The following is a 22,899-nucleotide window of genomic DNA, read 5'->3' on the forward strand; positions in this document are numbered from 1 at the left end:
ATAACAAAAGAAATAGGAAAATTCTAAGTAGTCTTGATAGAAATTTCTACTTTTATTATTACTGATATATTATATTTGGCTAGCCTAATTCACTCTACCCTTGCACTTTTAAGATGCAAAGCATTTAAACTTATTTAAAATAAAAATACTTGTAAGCTGATTATATATTATAAATTGTAAGCTGATTTGAATAAAATTATTAGTATAATATTATATAAATTTATGGAAAATTAGTACAAATACTTTACTTTTAACTTAAAAATAAGAAGGAACTATCATTAAAAGGTAAAGCAAGATGATAATTCTAAGGTTGTACTAAGATTATTAGCATAATACAGTTAAATAAAAAGCAAAAGATAGCTAAACAAATTAAAAAAATTGACAAATTTTCAGATAGTATTGATAAACTTATAGTTTTAACTAAAATTCATTTGATATTAAGAAAACTTGAAGTATTTTGATAGATTTGAAAGAATATTCAGATTATCTAAGTTTTAAAAGTATAATTATTAGTAAGCTTTTTACTTTTCATTTTAATTTTATGTTTTTTTTTCTTTAATTTATTTAATATACTTTTATACTAATATATTTAAATATTTCTATTATACAGTAAAAGTAAAGGATTTTTTTTATATATAGATTATAGTTATACTTATTATATAACTAATTTTTAATAAAAATTCTGCTTATATGATTATACTTAAAAATCTAAAAAAGAAAAAAATTTTTTTTTATTTTTAATTTTATTTTTATTTAAAAAAGTAGTTTTCTTTTAATTTTGTTATTTTTTTTTTAAAAAAAAAAACTTTTTATTTTTTATTTCTTTTTAATATAAAATTTTTAAAATTTTTTAATATTAAAATTCCAAATTTTATAATTATTAATTATTATTTATATTTACAAATCTTTATATTTTCATATTATTTTTTTTTTAATTTAAAATTTTATTTTTTCATATATTTTTCTTTATATTTTTATAATTTAATACTCTTATTTTTATTTTCTTATTATAATTTTTATATATTTTTCAAATTTTCCAATTTATATTAACATTAAATTACTTTTATATTTTCCTATATATTATAATATATTTGGCTAGATAATAATAAACACTAGTATGTTTGATTATTATCAGTTTAGAGTATATAGAATAAATGCTAACTTAAGTTCAATAAAAAAATTATTTGATGTGACAGCCTTTATTTACTGATTTTCTATACACAAGTTAGTGCGACAGATAATTAATGAATATTTTATGCAAGCCACAGTTCTCAATCCAAAAAGAGTGATTCTCAAGGGTTAAAAATTTATTTTAGAATTGCGCAAAATTTCTAAAAATTAGGAAATTTTTTTAGAAAAAATATATAATTATGAATTTTGGGCAGTAACACTAATTAATATTATGCAGAATTATATATTATTATATGAATAATGTAGTAATAAATAAAGTGTGAAGAATAAGATTTTATCTACTAAAAAAAAAACTAAATTTCTTAAATAAATATAAATAATAAAAATATTGAGGGGTGTAAAAGATGTGATAATTATTTATATAGTTATATGTTTAGTGCTTTTTTTTATAATAATACTAAAAATAATCTAAAGAAATAATTTTAGCATTATTTGATTAATTTTAAAAAAATGAATTTAATGAGCTTTTTTTCATCTTTTTATAATCACTACATGATGAATTATTCCAATTTTTTTAAATTTTAAAAAAAAAATTCTGATATATGATATAACTTATCATTTATTAATTGTATAAAAATAAATTTTAATTTATTAGAATTGCTTTAATAAAATAATAAGATTATTATCTTTAATATTGATAAATACCTTTTTAATGCTAATTTTTTAAAAATATTTAGTATATATTATTTTATAATATATTAATTCTAAAAATATAATCTTATTGCTATTTAATACATTTTAATAAAATAATTCTAATATACTATAGTTGATTTCTATATAACACAGGTTGAAAAGTAAAAAATCAGGCATCAATTAGTCACCAATCAGTCACCAATCAGTCACCAATCAGTTATCAATCAGTTATCTGATTGGTAACTGATTGGTGACTAATTGATGCCTAATTTTTCACTTTTTGACCTGTGCAATCTTCAATCCTATAATAAAAAAATATTTTTTTAATTATAATTACTTTGAAAAAATGTTTTTGCAATGTTTTTTCATTAAATTAATTAAAAAATGTTGTGAAAATATTTTTTTAATTATAATTACTTTGAAAAAACATTTCATAACATTTTTTGTTAAGTTAATTAAAAAAACGTTATGTAAACATTTTTTTTAATTAAATATACTTAGAAAAAACATTTTGCAACATTTTTTTGATTTAATAATTAAACAATTGTAACAGTTTTAATATAAAACTATTGTGAAAATATTTACTTAGTCTGATCCAGTCCCAACTTGTTTAATTCAGTCCAGGTTAGATTTATAATTTAAAACTGAACTGAATCAGACTGAATATTTTGGTCTGGATTAAAACATCAACTCAGATTGGACTAATCCAAATTTTTAGTCTAAGTTATCAGATTAGGACCAACCTAATTAGAGTTTTACAATCACTTATTGTTAAATTATTCTGATTTCATATTTTTTTAAAAAATCAGGTAAAACTAAATTGAACTAAAAAGTGTAAATTTTAAAAATTAAATTTGATTTAATTTGAACGATCTTAGAAAACTCTTTCCGCTGATTGCATAGACCATTTTTTCTCATACATTAGAAAATTTATTTAGGCGTAATTTAGTGTAATATTTCGAAGGTAGTGTAAATTTCAAAATATTACACTAAAAACATAATATTACAAAAGTTTACATTCTTAAATTTGAATAATTATGTTAATTTAATAATATCTCGCTATCTACAAATCCAATCAAGACAATCTATAGTTCATTGGAATTAACTCATCAAGATGAATCAAATGGTAGTAAAATTGCATCTCTACAGTTAATAAAATGCTTTATAGTATGCAATAAAGTTTTAAATTAATGAAAGTCATCTATCAAATGTAAAGATGCAATTTTACTACCATTCAATTCGTCTTAATAAGCTGATTCCAATGAGCTATAGATCATCTTGATTGGAACAGTAGATAGTAAGATATTATTAAATTACTATAATTATTTAAATTTAGAACGTAAACTTTTGTAATATTATATTTTTAGTGTAATATTTTGAAATTTTACACCACCTCCAAAATATTACACTAAATTACGTCTAAACAAATTTCCTGATGTAGGAATTTTGAAGGAAAATTTTCTGAAACTATGGCTTTCTCGTCGACATAAAACATTAGGAAGATGACTTTGAAACAGCTATAAATAGAGCTCTTTACTTTAAACCAATTAGCCACACCTTGAAAAAATATAACTTCTTTAGTTTAACTAAAGAAAATATTGCTCAAATCATTGAAAAAAGTACTGGTGATGGTAAACTGTATATCAACTTACTTATGGAACATTAGGAGGCCCTCTCAATCTTTGGTATCAGTAACTTACAATCTTTATATCACTTTCTCTTTATTTTTTATGAGTTTTTCGACATTATCCAAGCCAGCATTAGTAAAGGAATGGAAAGTGCTTGCAAAGAGTTTATGCAATAACAGATGACGTCACCAAACAAATACCAGATACGTCTAAATCTGTAGAGAACAACTAATGGAAATAAAAATTTTAGAAACACTCAAAACACCTAAACACTAATCAAAAGCTGCAGCATAACAAGAGGAATCAATCAGTATCCTCTTAGCAAAAACCACTCCTTTTACACTTAAAGGTAAATAAAAGTGAGTTTCATATACCGATATGGTTAAATAGGACCCAAAAGAAGATGTCAACAAATCAAGCTTACCTTCACCTGCTACGAAAAAAAAGAGAAAATCTGCGCCTATTTCAAAAGCTAGTAATAGCCAAAGTCCTCTCAAGACTACCAAGAAACAACCTGTTGCAACTTCACCTAAAACAATTAGTACCGTGATGATTGAATATATACCCATGAATAAAAATCTTGTCTGAAAGATTATAGTTTATGATATCCCCTCCATCTGGTCTCAACTTGATACATTTAATTATCTTAAAGTCTGGAGTCAAGTAGTTGCGATTAAATTTAAATCTCAACAGAAATATGTTACTGTTATAGTATTGATTGAACTCAATCAAGAAACTACAAGACTTTGAAATGATGGAATATAAACTGCTTCACTTAGAAGATTACCTGTACGATAGTTTCTGGCTAACTGGAATCTCAAGCAAAAAAAAAAATGGAAATGATTTTAGGCTGTGCTTAAAGTTAAGCTTCCTGCTTGAGTAAGCTATAGCTACTTTATATTTGAATAAGCACTTGGAGGGCAGTGACATTTATTACGTAATATCCATTTACTATAAGCCCATACTCCCTTACCTCCATGTAATATGAAAAATCTTACATTACACTTATATGTTATATGACCTTTAAATACCCTCCCACCCCCTAAAATATTACGTAATAAATGTCACTACCCTTACTCTATTTTTGCACCTTTATGATGCAAAGAATTTAAACTAATTTAAGACTGGAACACCTGCAAGTTAATAACTTACTATAAATCGTGAGCTGACTTGAATAAGGTTTAAAACTCTGAACGGTTCAGGCTAAACTGGAAAACTGATTCAAAACTGGCTCAAAATTCGGTTCAGTTCAGTTTGGATATTAGAACTGAAAAACTGGCAGTTCAGTTTGGTTTAATCTGATTTTTTATAAAAATGTGAAAAATTGAATAGCTGTTTATCTAGTGATTATACAAAATTGAGCCATATATCATTGTATTCATTTTGATAAGGCGCGTTAAATGGTAGTAAGATTATGTCTCTAGTATTGATAAATCACACGTTAACCTACACAGGCTACACTAAATGATTTATAAATAATTGGAATTAGCAAGCTATCTATCAGTGCTAGAGACATGATTTTAGCATCATTCGATGCGTCTCAGTGAGACAAATCCAATGAATATAAATTTGTCCATGTATACCCACTGGATGGCAAATAATATCAAGTTTGGCATTTTTTTTAAAATTTTTGAGCATTAAAAATTAAAAATTCTGATACATGAATTAGTTCATTGTCCAGTGATTATATATGGATGAATTAATATTCATTGGATTCATCTCGATGAGACGAGTCAAATAGTAGTAAAATCACGTCTCTAGCATCGATAGATAGCTTGTTAATGCCAATTTTTTATAAATCATTTAGCATAAATTAACTTACGATCTATTAAATGATCTTACTACCATTTGACTCATCACATTAAGATGAGTCCAAAGAGTCCTAATTTATATTTGTATGACCATTGGACGATGAATAAATTCATGTATCAGAATTTTTAATTTTTAACGCTCAAAAATTTTAAAAAAAATGCTAAACTTGACATTATTCGCCATCCAGTGATCGTACACAGATGAATTAATATTTATTGGATTCATCTCACTGAAACGTGTCGAATGGTACTAAAATTATATCTCTAGCACTGATAAATAGCTTACCTGTTACTAATTCCAATTATTTATAAATCATTTAGTGTGGGTTAACATGTAATCTATTGATGCTAAAGATATGATTTTACTATCATTCGACGCATCTTATTGAGACGAATCTAATGATATATGGCTCGACTTTATATGATTACTAGATAAACGACTATTCGATTTTTTGCATTTTTATAAAAATCGGATTAAACTGAACTGAACCACCAGTTTTTCAGTTCAGTTCTTACAGATTTCAGCTCTAATCTGAACCGTCTATAATCCAGACCAAACTTACCTGTTTGGAGCTTTAATAAGATTATTGGTAAGCTTTTTAACTTGAATGAATTTACTGGTGATTGAATAAGCTACTTTACCTATAACTTGAAGTAAAAAAAGAAAAGACCTCAGAAGATGAATCAAGAAGGTGGCTCCAAGGTTTGAATAACTAACACTAACACTCAGTTAAATAAGAAGCAAAAGGTAGCCAAGAAAATTAAGAATATAGATAAAGCTTTAAGTGGTATTAACAAGTTTACTATTTTAGCAGAAATAAGGTTAATGCTTAGAAAACTGGGAGTGTCATAATATAAGTTTGAAATAATGGTCAAATAGTCTTAATTTTAGGAGTGTAGTTGTAGTAGAGTGATTTCGTTACTGACTGTTTCTTTATTTTTACACATTTGTTTTTTATTTTTGTTTTTATATACAGGTAATATTTTTTTGCTGTTTTTTTTCCTGTATCTATTTTCTTTTGATTTACAGGTGCATTTGCATTAGATTTATTAATGCATTCTTATTGCACTACAGAGTAGTTAATCTATTTGCTGTATTTTTGTGGGGTTGTAACTCCTATATTGTATAATTTTAAGTATCAAAATTAATAAACTTTAAAATTAAAAAAAAAAAATTGATTTAATTTTGATTTAATTTTTGATTTAATTTTTGATTTAAACTGAAAATTATTAGAACTTTAATATAGATTGAAAGGTAAAAAAAAAAAGAGATTGAAGGTAATAAAAATAAAAATCAAAAAATCAAAAGAAAAAAAAATCAAAAATATAGATTAAAAAATGAAAAAAAAGATTAAAGATAAAAATAAAGTTTTAAAAAAAAAACTAAAAAAAATAATAATTCTAAAATACAAAAATTATATTTTTAACTTTTATTATATTACTTTATTGATCTAATTTGTTACCAGTAGAAATTTACTTTCATATGAAATTTTACTTTAGAATTTACTTAAATTTTATTGGTTAATTAACTAAAAAGGAAAAAAATCATAACAATATAACATCATAAAATTTTCTTTTATAATAGGATCTTTAAAGAGTTTTATATGTAAATCTTACCTTAGACTAAGTCTTAATAGTAGGAAGATCCTGTTAAAATATATATGATTATATATAATAAAAATATTTTTTTTTTAACTTGCAAAAAAATATTAATATATTATTACTTTTTTATTTCCATAATTTTTCAAATATTATATATAAAAAAATTAATACTTAATATTATAAAACTTATTTTTTATTATTAATGATTAATAGCAAAATAATTTATATTTTTTTTTTATTTTAATATTTAATTTTATGCAGATTATAGTTTGGTATTTTTTTAAATGTAATTTATTTATTAGCTATTTTTTATAAATAAATAAAATTATTTTAATTTTATTAATATTGTAAAAATAAAAAAGTATTAAAAGAATACTATTTTTATTAAATATAAATAAAAAATAAAATTTTTTTTTTGTTTATTACATATTATACTTCAGTCTTTTAGGTCAAGAATAAATATTTTTGTTATACATAATTATATATATTTTGACCAAATCAAGAAAGTAATATAAAAAAAATTAAGAATATAATTTTTGCTTTTAAGATAAATGAAATAAAAATAAAACTCTTTTTGGTAGATCTTACGTCCAAAAATTTCCCAATAATAATTTTGCAAAAAAGTAACTTTATTACTGAACCACATAAGAAATATACATTTTTGCTTGCAAAAATAGAACTTGCGACTTTTAGTCTACAATATTCAGAAAAAACCTGGGGTTTTTTAAGAAAATATTGGCTTTTTTCTTTTATTTTGCTGACTGTAGTAATAGTATTAGACTAGCTACATCTTAAGTGCTTCTTCACTTTACAGTTAGGTCTGTTTCACTAATATAAACAAGTATATTGAAGAAATATATTAGAAATATAATTATTAATGACAGTTAATATCTGCTTTTATAACTTTTAGTATACAAATTTTTCAAATTTTTCTTATTTTTGGTGCTGAATTCGCTCAAAATGATCAACATGAAAAAGAGATTATCCATTAATGTTACACATCTAGGGGTAAGGTTGCTTGCCGAAATCTAGGGGTTTAGGCAAGATGGCGTTTTGCCGAAAAGCGAAATTCTGCCAAAACTATATTAAAGTTATATTAAAAAACTGGCGAAACTTTGGAGAAAGGCGAAACTGCCGAAACTTATTATAAATGCCGAAACTGCTGAAACTCTGCCGAAACTATAATAAATCTATAGTAAAATTTTGACGAAACTAATCGTAGGATTTTGAAGAGGTTTAGACAAGCAACCTTATCTAGGGGTTGAAAACCCCAAACAGGTGACTGGTGCAAATGTGTTATACAATACTTATAAAGGCACATCATATGCCTTATTAGATTTTAACTCTTTAAAGAAAGATAATATGCAGTTACAAATGTTCACGAATAATAAGAGGATTATAGAGAGATATAAATCTTCATATGAGTTTATTAGTAATAAGAAAAATGCGAACATTAAATTTTATATATTCAAATATCTAACATTCTAACTGCAGTAATGCTTGCATTACCATTATCCAAAAGGACGAGAATTAAATACTTTAATAGAATTAGATTTCTATTGCTGGAAAAATACCAATTGATATATAATTGGTTATCATCTGAATTGTCCAGAAATAATAAAACAACTACCTATATACATTTTTCAGTTAGACAGTCTACCTGGTACTTTGGATTTCATGTGCCATGTAATATATAAAGCTCTGCACAGGTCAGGTTAGGTCGAGTTATCTGGTTAACCTGAACTAAAATTTTTTTTTAGGTCAGGTCAGATTAGGTAAACCGTTCTGATTTAACCTGACCTATTTGACCCAAAAGTATTTGGGTCATTTTAGATAACTTGGGTTACCTGAAGTTTTATTATTAAATATTGTAAAAAAATGTTTTATAACATTTTTAACTTTTTGTTTTTATATATAAAATGCCAAAACTATTTGTTTTGGTATTTTTCCTTTGATTTTACATGTAAAAATACTGAAACTGATAGTTTTGGCATTTTTTTTTTGATTTTACATGTAAAAATACCGGAATTATTAGTTCTGATATTTTTCTTTTTGATTTTACATGTAAAAATACAGAAACTATTAGTTTTGGTATTTTTTTTCAATTTTACATATAAAAACGCTGGAACGATTAGTTCTGGCATTTTTTTTTCGATTTTACATGTAAAAATGCCAAAACTATTACTTCTGGCATTTTTTTCTCGATTTTACATAGTAAAACTGCTTGAATCATTAGTTCTGTATTTTTCCTTTTTCCTTCGATTTTTAATACATAAAACCGCCGAAACCGATAGTTTCAGTATTTTTTTCAATTTTACATGTAAAATGTCAGAATCATTATTAATTTTGGCATTTTTTAATTTATTTAACCCAAATATATGTTGGATTAACAGATCAGATCAAGTACTGACCAGTACTGACCTAACCCGTGTCAGGTCATGAATTTGATAATCTGATCTGAATATTTTAAGTCAACCTATTAAATTACCTGATCTGTCAGTCGGAGTTTTGCTTTGTGAATATACAGTTCGCAATTGTGTGCTATTTAAGTCATGCATTTAACCGGTTTAGCAAGATGGCGTTTTGCTAAAAAGTGAAATTCTGCCAAAACTATATTAAAGTTATATTAAAAAACTGGCAAAACTTTGGAGAAAAGCGAAACTGCTGAAACTTATTATAAATGCTGAAACTGCCGAAACTCTGCCAAAACTATAATAAATCTATAGTAAAATTTTGACAAAACTAATCGTAGAGGTTTAGACAAGCAACCTTAGTCTTATTAAAGGACAGAAGAATATATTGGAAGCATCATATGGGCTGATTTGTCTACCTTTAATTAAAATATTAATTTTATTACATTTTTATTATACAAAATACTATATAATATCTGATATAATTCGGGTCAGCACTATAAAGTTGACCCAAGTAAAAGATTTAATTTAAACTCTTTTGCGGTTTATTTTACTAAAATTTAATTATTTTGACCTATTAATCAGGTGGTATTTGTCTGCATTATGTTACTCATAATATATTCAATGTATTGATATTATTTCCAATTAGAAGCATCGGTATCAAGGTCTGACTGTTCGCTATTCTGATAATAAACGTGATTTACAATATAATATACAGTAATTGTGTACTGATAATTCAATATACCGATACTTTTTTTCTAAAATAACCTCATCAGTACATAGAGGTTTGACTGTATTTAAAAACTCACAGCTGCTATTATGACAAAATAGTATATTAGATCTAGTGACTTGGCATTTCTATATAGTAAAATAAATAGTCATAGTACTTTTAATGAATTAACTGAAAATATTTTTCTTAATTATATGTTCAATAGAGATGACTTCATAATGATATGTGCTTTTAAAGAAGATACTCTTCCAAAAAAGAAGGTTGTAACAAAAAAAAATTACGATATAATATATCATATTTTTATTAACTGTAATTTAACAGCTGCAGAAATTGCAAATCATAGATATAAATACAGTAAAAATGAATATTGTTTATGATATGAATTTTATAGATCGGATGGTATAATGAATTATTACAAGCGTTAGAAAAGTGCGAAAGATAAACAACTAATGCAGACGTGATAAACGTAATGTGGTCAAATAAATGGCGTAAATAGTATAATATGATTTATGATTAAGAGTTCGCTCTTAAAGTGTATTTAGTAGAGCTCCGAACGAGTCGAGTCGAGTCGAGTTATATGTAAACTCGATTCGACTCTAGTTAAATCGAGTCGAGTCGAGTCGAGTTAAAATTATAAAAATATAAATTCGACTCGATTCGAGTCGAGTTGGCCTGTCAAACCGAGTCGAATTAAATCACGTGATTTTATTTGGCTATGCCGATCATTTCCTTTTTTTGGTGATAGCCGTTCCACCAAAATTCCATTTTTGTAATTTTCAAAAATTTTTCGTCTCAGATTTTGTGTAACATAATTTCCAAAAAAGGAAATTCCATAAATTTGGCCGGAATTATGTTTAATTCGGCTTAACTCGGCTCGACTCGATTTTATTAAATTATTAACTCGACTCGAATCGATTTGATTTGATTGTAATTTTTCGACTCGACTCGACTCGACTCGTGAATCAACTCGACTCGTTTCGGAGTACTAGTATTTAGTATGACAAAAATTTTATTTCTTTTTTATCTTTTAAATAGAACTAACCTTATATTTTCCCTTTTCATCATTCTACACCTGATAGTATTTACGTGTAGCTAATATTCATTAGAAAGAAAAAATACAGTTTATATGAAGAAGGTTATTGGTCAAATTTTTAGATTTATTATGACGAGTCACCTTTGATCTCAAGGTGGCAGGTCAGTCTTTTCCTTCAGGAGGGGCAGTATATTGATAATATTTAAAATTAATTTAGAATACTTTATTTTATTTTACTTTTGTAAATATATTGTATTACTTTAACATAATTATCAATAAACATGATCATGCCTTTACAAAGAAAAAAAAAAAAAAAAAAAAGACAAATGAGATGTTAGAACATTAATTATTTGATAAATTTGAAAAATGTTATAAGAAAAAGGAAGAAGTTGAAAATGAAAAATTAGTATTTTGTTTTTTAAATAAGATGAAATTATGAAAAAGTAAGTAAATTTTAGTTTTATACATTATAATTAATTAATTATATTATGACAAATCAGCCATAAAATGAATATATTAATATTTGTGATTCATTTTTTTTATTAAAGAAAAACAATCTGAAAAACTGTAACAAGTAAATAATAGGATGAGTATTATTAAGATTACATTTCTATTTCTTGAAAATTGAATAAGAAATATATTTTAATTTTTTAATATTTGTTAAGTAATTCATTTTTGAAAATGGAATTTTAGTAGAATTAATAGTTTAATCTTTTTTATATAGTAAAATTATTAATACTTTCTGAATATATTTAATGTTATTATAGAAATATTTTATATATTTATATATAAAATATAGTTTTTAATAAAAAAGCTACTTTCATTAAAAAAAATATTACATATAATAAATTATTTTATCTGATAGCAGTTTGAGCAAATTAATTTTTACTATAAAATTGGTAATTATTTAATATTTTTTAACAATCCAAAAGATTAAACTTTAATTTATGTAAAATTTTACTGTATAAATTTGTAGGTATTAAGTAAATTAGATTATTTTGACAAATTGATTCTTTCTAAGTTTTTTTATTAATAAAAACTTTCAAGATTTTTATATATTAGATATTATCAATGTAGGAAATATATTGGTATCAAAAATGAATACTTATAAAGAAATTCAAGATATGGCTTGCTTTACAGGTAAAATTAATCGTTCATTTCTTTTCCAAAATTCAACTAAAGCATTGGCAGTTCTATCAGGAGCATCTTCTTGGACCATATGGCCTACATCAGGTAACACAAGAAGTTGATACTTACCTTGCATTTGTGCAATGGTCAGAGGTTTGTCTAATCTATCAGTACCCGCCAGTATAAGAAATTTTGCTGCTTTTGCTGATAAGAATTTTTCTGATAGTCCGAGAAACCATCCTATAATATATTTTCTCTTGAATATCTTTTTTAAGTAACAATAATATTTTGTTTTAATTATATTTACCTTCCCAATATGGTTGAGATGTAGCTAAATCAGTTCTCCAAACATATTTGGTAGTATCATTTTGTTTCGATTCTATTAGTATACTTGGTAAAGTTATTCTAGATGATTCTACATTTCGAATAGTAGAACTTTTTACGCTCCATTGAATTGCATTTTCTATTGACCTAAATTCAGTCGGTCTAGTTCTCAAAAATCCCAACATTCCTGAAATTGCTTCTAGAGCTGATCCTGAATATAATTCATGTATAAATTAATTTTTAAATTCTTTACAAACATAAACATGAAATTTAAAGATTTAAACATACCCTCAACAACATCTATCACAGCAATACAGGTCATAGATGGAATTAATCCTTTTGAAGCTGCATCTGCAACAACACACCCTCCCATACTAAATTTAAAATTTAAATTTTTTAAAATTGTCTAATCATCTTGAAATGAATGGCCCAGAAGTTAATTGAACATACCTATGTCCGATCAAGAATATATCTCGACTTGTTATAACATCATCTCCATAAGCAGCTTTTAACACTTTAACTAAATCTTGACTTAATATATCCAACGATAAATTATTATCATCTGATGTCTTAGTATATCCTAAAATTCATTTTAAATATTAGTCTCAACTGATAATTACAAATAAACCATAAAGTACCATAGAGTATATATAACATACCATGCCCTCTACAATCATATGCAAACATTGTACAACTACCATTCATCAATTGCTTAATATACGAACATGATAAAGCAAATGATAAAGCAGAATATGCAGCACCATGATGAAAAACAAAAAGAGGACAATTTTCCGATGTACCATGAATCTCATATGCTTTAAATACGTAAATCGATTAAAGTGAACTTGTCAAGGATCTTTAAAAAAATAAAAAATAAAATCATTTAAAAAATTTAAAGAATTTAAAAAATTTTAAAAATGATTGTGTGATTTTTTGAAAATAAAAGGATATATCTTCGGAATCTGGTATTTTAATATCTCTACAACTATCAAAACATGTATCCCAAGAAACCGGTGTATAATCTTTCTTACGACGCGGTTTTATAAAACTAAAGTATATATATATAAAAAAAATAAAGAAAATATAAGAATTATGAAAAAAAAAATAATAATTCATAAATAATGTAATGTTAACAACTCACGTAGTAGACAAACTTTCAAGGATATTATTTTCTTCTTCGTAGTCTATTTCTTCTAAAACCTCGTCTTCTTGTACAGACGCGGTATTGTGTAAATAGTTACCACTATTACCACCACTATCTCCAATACCACCTAAACCACCCTTCCCTTTAAACAATTCTTTTTGTAGTGACATTTAAAATGTTAAATTGTTTAGAATTATTCGAATTATTCGAGGAAAAAAAAATGCTCATTAATGATCTATACCGACATGGGATAGATACACGTGAATACCTTTTTTTTTTTCCAAAAATGATCAAGTAGTTAGTTCCACGTATAAAAGCAATGCATTGATCGCTTTCGTTAAATTTTCTTCTTTTAAAATATAATGAAATTATTATCGCAAACACAAGTTTCAAACTTTTGTTTTATAATTTTTTTTCTTTTGCTTTATCTCAACGTCTTAATAGTAGCAAAAGAAGAACAAGAAATTAATATAGACGCATCGTCAAAATGGGGACAAATAATGTCAAATTTACCAGCTGATGAATTTACCGATGATATTAATATTGATAGTTTAACAACACAAGAATTAACCGACTGGGCAAAGGGAATTGCACAAAAATGCTTACAGGGGAAAGCTTCATCTGTACATAGCATTGACGAATTGACACCACCGGAATCAGCAAAAAGTCTCGCTAGTCAAATGAAATATAAAAATAAACCTTCACATGCTTCATTAGAGGAACAAACATTTTATACTACAGCAGATAAACAAATAGAAATTGAGAAAACGTTATTAATTTTAGATAAAATTTATGATTCAGTTGAGGTTGTTCCTTATTTTAGGGCAGAAGAGGATTTTTCACCAAATGCACCAAATTATGCACCACTTCAAACAATTCTTAGTTCAATTGCTATAAGATCGGTTCAATCATTTGATAATTATATATTACCTTCTATTTGCTCAACTACAAATACAAGTTTTCATAGACTTGCGGATAGAACGATATTCTATAATTCATTATCAGCAGGATTATCCTCAGCAGTTATCTCACACGTTTCCAAAGGATTAAAGATTGATGTATTGATTGATATTATAAGTACATTGGCACTTCAATTACATATGGTAAAATCTATAGCTTCATTGGGCGGATTAGATATAAACGATGATGCAGTTCGGACATTGATTTATTTATGTATCGTTTCGGATGGGATTAAAAGTTCAATAACGGGAACAGCGAAAGAATTGGCAATTATAATAATGCGTAAAATGGTAGTAGATAAAATTCCCAAATCTGCTTTAAAATCTATAAATAAACGCGTTGCGATGAAATTACTTAGTAAAGAGGTTGGAGATAAAGGAATAATTAATTTTGCTTTATTAATTCCTTTTGTGGGTGAATTAGTGACATTTGTTAGTGATTCTTTGGCTACGTATAGTATTGGACAAGTTGCTAAATACGTTTTTTGTCCAATGGATGATCAAAACGAAAAGGAAAATACGGATTCTCCACCTCCTTATCCTGGTAGAATTGGACTTTAAAATCATAGAATTATTTTTGTTATTATTTTTTTTTTGTTATAATTTATAATTTACTACTAGATTTATAATTTACTACTAGAAGGTTTAACTAAAGAACCACCATCAACAGAAATAGTAGCACCATTAGTAAAAGCACCAGCTTTACTAGATAAATAAATAGCAGTGCCAGCAATATCTTCAGGTGCACCAATTCTACCCAAAGGTACATTTGACCTAATAATTTCACCATAATCGTTTAATGTTTTAGCCATCATCTTTGATTCATAGGGTCCAGGTGCAATATTATTAAATGTAATTTGACGATTTGATAAATGTCCTGCCATTACTCTAGTTAAATGATGTAATGCTGCTTTTGAAGTTGGATATGCGTAAGTCTCCAAGAATGGTGTATATATACCATCAATTGATCCAATATTAATTACTCTAGCTGGATCCTTTGATGATGCTGCTTTCTCAAGTAATGGTAAACATCTAAATTTTTAAAAATCAATCAATGAATTTATTTATATATCTTGAAATTATACGAATTTGAGTCAAAACTTACGCTTGTGTTAAACTGAAAATCCTTTTAACATTCAAGTTTATAACTTTCTAAAAAAAAAAGAAAAAAAAAATCATCCATCAAAATCAAGTTTTTTTTTAATAAAAAGAAAAAAAACTTTTTTTTTCATATAATAACCTCAAACGCTTCATCCGGATAAGAATCAAACGGAGCACCCCAATTTGCACCAGCATTATTGATTAAAACATGCAACTCTATTGTATGTAATAATATATTATTAACTTTGAAAAATATTATCATCATAATTCAATAAGTTTAATAACTTACTTCCTTCACGTTTTTCAATCTCACCAGCTAATCTTTTGACTTCACTTAAATTTTGTATATCGGCTGGTATACTAAAAGCTTTCCCTGGACCTGATATGATAAAAAAGATTAATTTATATCTTTGTAATTGATTTAAAAAATTTTGTGAATCGTACCTTTATCAGATAAGTTTTTAGCAACCTTATCACAAACATCTTTATTTCTTGAAGAAATATAAACTTTTGCTCCATTAGCAACGAATCCTGTTGCTATCATAAGTCCAATCCTAATTAAAGTTTATTTATATATATAAATATATATTTTTTTAGTTTAAAAACAAAACTAATATCATTTTTTAGTATAAATATTTCACCCTCTTGATCCTCCTGTAATCAATACAATTTTATCTTTAACGCCAAAAAGTGAATTCAAATCCATTTTTTTTTTTTCGTAAAAGTTTTAATTCTTGAATCTTGACCTAGACAAACATCCCCCCTAGACAAAATACCAGTTCTTCAACATGTTTGATGATCAGGTGATCAATAAAATAATGGCCAATCAAACCCAATTTTATTTTATTAATTATCTAAAAGAACCAATTAAATGGTTAATTACTCGAATCACGCGAAATAACGTTATAAAGTCTAAACGATTTAATTTTTTGTGGCATCCTTTGCCAAGAAATTTTGTAAATCAACGATTCCTAATTCTACTAGTTCGATCATCATTATCGAGATTAATCTGTACATATTATGGAAATATAAAGGTATAGTTTCGGAAAAGGTAATCTTGTACTATTTCTGGTAAATGGTTAACCAATCCTCAATGCTATCTTTTTAAATACGAATTTTTTAAAATTTACACGTGTCATGAACGAAGCAGTTAATAAAGTTAACTGATATATGACTGCGAACGTGACAATATGATGACCTATAAAAACAGAGTTTTGTTTCCTTGACTAGTTGACTCGGTAAAATTTGTTCATCATTTCTCAATATAGAATTTATAATAAAAGTAACGACACATAACGTCATTGTCAGTAAAAAATTTGGATGTTCTTTGGAGAATAAACTCCTATTTTTTTAACTTTTAATTCATTGAGACAATAAAAAAAATTTTTTTAACGCCACAATTTGCCACGCTGACTAAGGAACATAATTTCAGCCTAAATTTTTGAGTAACATAGGAGAAAGAAAAGGCAAAAAGAGAATTTTGTAACAAAAGACATATAAAGTATATTATGCAGTTAAATTTATTTATAATTAATTACCAACTTTAATTTTTTAAGATTAACGTACGTAACGTACGTATTAACAGTACATGCTCTAATTGCTCTATGTTGGTAAATTTTTTGATGCATATTGTAATAATCATAATGAATTGGATTTATGAATTAATAATTTTTTATCGATTCTTTTTATGGAGTTTAATTTTTTTTATTGTTTTTCTTTTTTTTATTTTCTCCGAGTAAAAAAAAAATCATATTCTAAAAAGTTTCAAAAAAAATTGGTCAATTTTGTCATACTTACTGCGCCATAATTAACATAATTAAGTCATATTAAAAACGCATGCAATCATTTAATTGGTATCAAATTTTTTTTGCCAAGAAATCTCTTTACGGGTAAATAAATAATCATTGCTTCCATTTGATGTTTAAAATTTAAAATTTTATTTTTATGTTTTTGAATATATATATAATTGTTATATATCGTACATATACTGTATATATCAATATATACTGCATATATAAAATATACTGATATGAATATATATATATATATATAATATATAATATATATATATATATATATATGAATAATAAAATAAAATACAAGTAAGTAAATAATATATTACATTTAAAATATGAAATAAATGGCATAATGAACGATATAATGTAAGAAGAAGAAAATGAACAACCAGCAATTTTCATGAATTATTTTTGAGTGTGAGGTAGGTTAAAAAAAAAAGAAAAGAAAAGAAAAGAATGTGATATTATTATTATTGTGTTATATAAATGAATGAATTATTAAAAGTTAGATACATCAGACATAAATTAGTATAATTAAAAACTTTTGTTGAAAACCGTTCAAAAAATCTATTAATTAAAAAAAAAAAAAAATTTCTATCTATAATGATAATGTCTATAATTTTTATATACAAAAAAAAAAAGTTGAAGAATTATTATTATTATTATTATTATTTTATAATGAATATACTATATTATATATCTGATGATAAAATTAACTTCTTGCACCCCATTTAAATTTTCTTCTGAAATAAGATGAATGATGATCATCTTGTTGTTCTTGATGACTCATTTGACGTTCTAATAAACGCCTATTTCTCATATTATTATCATTCATAAATTCAATTGAAATATAATCATCTTCTAATACTTCATCGAAATCGATCATCCTTTGTTTTTGCTTATTGATTGATGAAGATGGAGATTTTTTCTTATGTAAATTCCTCTTTCTTAAATGTATTATGGTCATGATTATTTTATGTGCAATTGGTTCACTAGGATAAAAGAAACTTGGACTACATTCAAAAGAAATTGGGGTTAACCAACGTTCACCACCACGAGTTTTATTCACTGAAGGAGGAGGAGTATCAGTTATTGAATAAATGAATCTATAAGGAATTCTCAAATGAGAAGTACCATGACCTATACGATAAACATGTTGAACCTTATTTATAGTCTCTTCATGTGATTTTATGTTAAGAGACAAAGGTTTTTGTAAAAGATTGACTGCAATTTTTGAGGAATTATTAGGAGAAGTTGAAGAAGGAATTATTGTTGTTAAGGGAGTCGGAGTAGGAGACGGAGTAGTTGTTGCTGTAGTTGTTACTGTAGTTGTTGCTGTTGTTGTTGACGTCATTTTAAAAGGAAGATGATTTTTATTGTTCAAACCTGAAATTGAAATTTTACTTAAAATAGGATTTCTAACCATGGGAGAATTAATAAATCTCATTGGTTGTTTTGATCTTGGTTTAAAGATAAATTTCCCAGTTTGTTCGTTATATTTACTAATTTCAAAGTGTATATAAGATTTCCATTTATATTCTTGTTCAAATGTTAACAATATTCCAACATTTGGTTCTTTGAATTTATTGAATAACATTTTTGAACTAATTTGTTGGAATCGTTTACATACATTACAAACTTTTAATAAAGTTGGTATATCTAATTCTTTAAAGATTAATAATAAAAGTTCTACTGGAAATTCATCTAAAGATGATATAGAACCTGAGATGGGGAATTTAGATCTCTTGGATTTTACCATGATTAAAAGAGAGAGAGAGAGAAGAGAAGCGAGTTTTAATTTGTATAAAATTAATTAAATAAAATATGAAAGGGGGGGAAGAAAGAAAAAAGAATTTAAGAGAAAAAAATTAAGTCTGTTATTTTTCTAGATAAAGTACGTTGAGGATTTTGAAAAAAAAAAAAAAAAAATATTTATTATTATTAAATATAAATAATTTTTTTTTAAAAAAAGTAAGAGAATATAAATAAAAATTTATATATGAAAATCTAATCCTCAACGAATTCGGATTTATTATTAATTTTTTAAAGAATATCGTGTCATCGTTTAAGAAGAAGAAAAAAAAAACTTTCGACGAAAAAAAATTGCATTTATATATAAAAAAAAAAAAATCTTTGTACTTTTTGGGCTTATTTATTTATTTATTATAATAAAAATTTTTTTTAAAGCCGTAAAAGTATTAAAAGTTAGCATATATAAAAAAAAAAAATTTTTTTTTAATAATAAATAAATAAAAAATATATATTTAGTTTATTTAATTAATTTAGTTAATTTTTAATTTTTTTTAAAAAAAAACCATTGTAAAAAAAAATTTTTTTATTTATACGAGTATTTTATTATAAATAATAAACCCTTATTAGAGAGGTTCGGTCAATTACAACCAACCCCTGAACGCATACTAATTTTCTAGAATTTTGATTGGACGAATAAAAAATCAAGATAAGATAATGTTAAACTGTTATATACATCAATTAAATACATATATATAATTTACAATAATCATTAACTGCGTATCTTATTCATAATAAGAAATGTATTCAAAGATATTTTTTGTTCTATTTTATACAATGAAGTTTTGAGTTTATACAATGAACAAATAAAAATTGCGGGGTAAACAGAGAAGGTAAAGAAAGGTAAAGAAAGGTAAAGAGACTATTGTTTAAGGCTTTACTAATGGAACTTCCTTTTTTATAAATAATCAATAACTCGCAAATTTTTTTAAGCCATAATAGAGAAAAGGCTTAATTTCCCTATTATTCTCGCTTTTTAAATTCTATTTTAGAAAAAAGAGGCTAAATTTTACCAAATATTATGATTGCATTTTGCGTTACATTCAATTATATATTAATATATTATACTAATTACGATCACAATTTTTTAAGGTTTACATTTGAATAAACTTGTCAAAAATTCAAAAATTTAAATTTTTTTAAATTGAATTCAATAATATACTATGAAAAATAGTACAAGAAATAGAGAAATATTGACTTAAATAAATTTCACATATCCAAATTCAAGACAAATTCCAGACAAATTCCAGATAAAATTCCAGACAAATTCCAGACAATTCCAGATAAATTCCAGATAAATTCCAGACAAATTCCAAATAAATTCCACAAACCCACAAATAACGCAATTTCTTCATCTTTTTTGTCGTTCCCCCACAATTAAGATATCCAATTAAAGAAAATAAATATAACCGAGTTTAAACAGTACAATAAGAAAATATTTTCCCTTCTCGAAAAGTTATTTTTATAATTTTGTAACGTAAAACAAAATGCTTTTATTTATTTTATGTGAAATGTTGCACGAAAATCTAGGTTCTTCTTGTAAATCACAATAGTAAATCAAGTTATATAATGAAGGTTATATAATGATGATCATTAATTGACGTATTAATTACACAAAGACTTGCAGTTCGCGTTCATGTTTATAAAAAAAAAAGTTAATTACGTCGATTTTAAACAAATATACGCGATTCACTCATTTAAATGATATTATTGCTATAAGTGTTACATCAAAGATAATTAATTAAATTAATTAACATTTTTAAGTATCACTTTGTAAATAACGAAGTATTTTGGCTTTTTAATTTAACTTTTTTTTATATTTTCTTATAAAGTTTCAAATTTGGTAAGTTCCCGTAATAATTCTAATGATTCTTAGAAGAAGATTCCATTGTTTTTTTTATAGAAATGCATTTACTTTACTTGTTTTACTTGTTTTAGAAGTTTGTTACTATAACCATTTATTAATTTGCCTTATATTAGAAATTTACCTTACTATTATCATTGTTATGGCTTTTAAATTGTTCTTTGCTTTTTAAGTTATCTTTGGCTTTGAAATTATTTTATGGCTTTTAACTAATGACTGTGGCTTTTTATTTTGAAGAAAATTTGGGCTTTTTCTCTGAGTTATCAACTTTGCATTATTTAAAAAGTTCGCCGTTATAATCGTTATACCCGTCGCCCGTCGGTATTATATTCTCGTTATATTCCATCGTATATATATATTATAAAGGTTTTTATTTTCAAGTCTTCTAAATAGAATGTTCAAATGTTCAAATGTTCAGATGATGATATTATTGAGATTATGATAAAATGTTACACGACGTTAAACAAAGAAACCTATTTTAAATAATATATCGGAACAATAAATTAACTAAAAAAAAAAAAATTTCGATCAAATCCGTCCTTTCCGTTTCATTCATATTGATCATTGATAATGCATATATGCATATTTCACGGATTATTCTTTTTTTAAAAAAAAAATATGAATTGAAAAAAAAAAAATTTTTTTACTAATTTAGTTATTTATTTATTTATTTATCTAACAAATTTGTACATATTTATTTCCTTTTAATTAATTCCTACTATTCATTAATTCTAATATGAAGATTGGCGTTTTTTTTTTTTTTACATATTTAAGAAAGTTTTTACATATTTAGGAAGGGTTTTACATATTTAGGAAGGAGAAAGAATTCATTTAAAAAAAAAAAATCGATAATCGGTAATTCATTTAATTTGACGAGCTCTTCTTACAAATACGGCAGATCCGTGTACTAATTTGGTTAATGATACAATAATATAAGTCAATGATTTTAATAAATTATTATTCTATTAATGGTAATATTTTACTGGAATGGAAATTCATATCTCAAATTGTAGAAGAACCTTTTCGGGAAAAACCAAAATTATTTTAAATTGTTTCGAAAAATAGAACGTATTAGATATTGTACAATACCCTTGATGATTGCTTAATCCATGGGTTGACTCAGTCCCCCAAGAGCTGTAAGTCTATTGTTGTAGATAATAGATAATTCGGAAATACTATTCATTATAAATTAATAAAGTGTATAAAATGAACTTTATTATTTCGTACTCCACTTTTTTTCCTTTTTAATGACAGCGATTGACAGCGATTAAACGGAAATAATCGATTAATTGATATAATTAATTAATTTAATTTACATTAATGATTTTCGGTGCAAGATTACCAAAAAAAGTAATGGTCATTTGTTTTTTAAATATTATAATTACTTTCACCAATATCACATTACCATCAATCCATTACCAAATTACCACATCCCAAATCCGTTAATAAAATTTTATTTTGATCGTGAAAAACTCGCGGGGCGAATATTTTAAATATTTTGAATATTTCAAAGTTCAAGGGATCCCAACCCAAATTATTTTTAGTATAAATAGTTACACAATGTATACCGGTTCAGGTATTAAAACAGGATACTATAACTTGATATTTTAGCCAATAAGCATGAGAAATATAAGGATTCACAAGTTCCCAAATTTCGGTTACAATTTATATAAATTTGGAAATTCGTGAATATTCATTCCACGTGATTTATTACGATACTCAGAGAAATGAGTAT

At 25.0% G+C, this 22,899-nt stretch overlaps 4 protein-coding genes across 4 annotated transcripts; 1 reads left to right on the forward strand and 3 right to left on the reverse strand.

Moving 5' to 3' along the window:
• Positions 1–12,027: 12,027 nt before the first annotated feature.
• OCT59_008767 (uncharacterized protein) lies at positions 12,028–13,866 on the reverse strand. The gene is made up of 7 exons (XM_025316209.2): positions 13,633–13,866; positions 13,443–13,539; positions 13,151–13,316; positions 12,942–13,071; positions 12,780–12,865; positions 12,475–12,702; positions 12,028–12,407 (listed from the first exon to the last, which is right to left on the reverse strand). Exons 1-7 carry the CDS (start codon positions 13,803–13,805, stop codon positions 12,157–12,159), a joined length of 1,131 nt encoding a protein of 376 aa, XP_025181027.1. The 5' UTR covers positions 13,806–13,866; the 3' UTR covers positions 12,028–12,156.
• A 131-nt stretch (positions 13,867–13,997) lies between these two features.
• OCT59_008768 (uncharacterized protein) lies at positions 13,998–15,155 on the forward strand (the record flags this gene model as incomplete). The annotated part of the gene is made up of 1 exon (XM_025316210.2): positions 13,998–15,155. The coding sequence occupies one exon, from the start codon at positions 13,998–14,000 to the stop codon at positions 15,153–15,155; it is 1,158 nt and encodes a 385-aa protein (XP_025181028.2).
• Positions 14,948–16,410, reverse strand: OCT59_008769 (uncharacterized protein). Its single transcript, XM_025316211.2, has 6 exons — positions 16,337–16,410; positions 16,140–16,249; positions 15,985–16,074; positions 15,835–15,911; positions 15,700–15,746; positions 14,948–15,626 (listed from the first exon to the last, which is right to left on the reverse strand). Exons 1-6 carry the CDS (start codon positions 16,399–16,401, stop codon positions 15,218–15,220), a joined length of 798 nt encoding a protein of 265 aa, XP_025181029.1. The 5' UTR covers positions 16,402–16,410; the 3' UTR covers positions 14,948–15,217.
• A 1,793-nt stretch (positions 16,411–18,203) lies between these two features.
• Positions 18,204–19,250, reverse strand: OCT59_008770 (uncharacterized protein; the record flags this gene model as incomplete). Its single annotated transcript, XM_025316212.2, has 1 exon — positions 18,204–19,250. The coding sequence occupies one exon, from the start codon at positions 19,248–19,250 to the stop codon at positions 18,204–18,206; it is 1,047 nt and encodes a 348-aa protein (XP_025181030.2).
• Between the last annotated feature and the right edge of the window lie 3,649 nt (positions 19,251–22,899).

Source organism: Rhizophagus irregularis, chromosome 17 (genome assembly GCF_026210795.1).
Source record: "Rhizophagus irregularis chromosome 17, complete sequence".
Taxonomy (NCBI): domain Eukaryota; kingdom Fungi; phylum Glomeromycota; class Glomeromycetes; order Glomerales; family Glomeraceae; genus Rhizophagus; species Rhizophagus irregularis.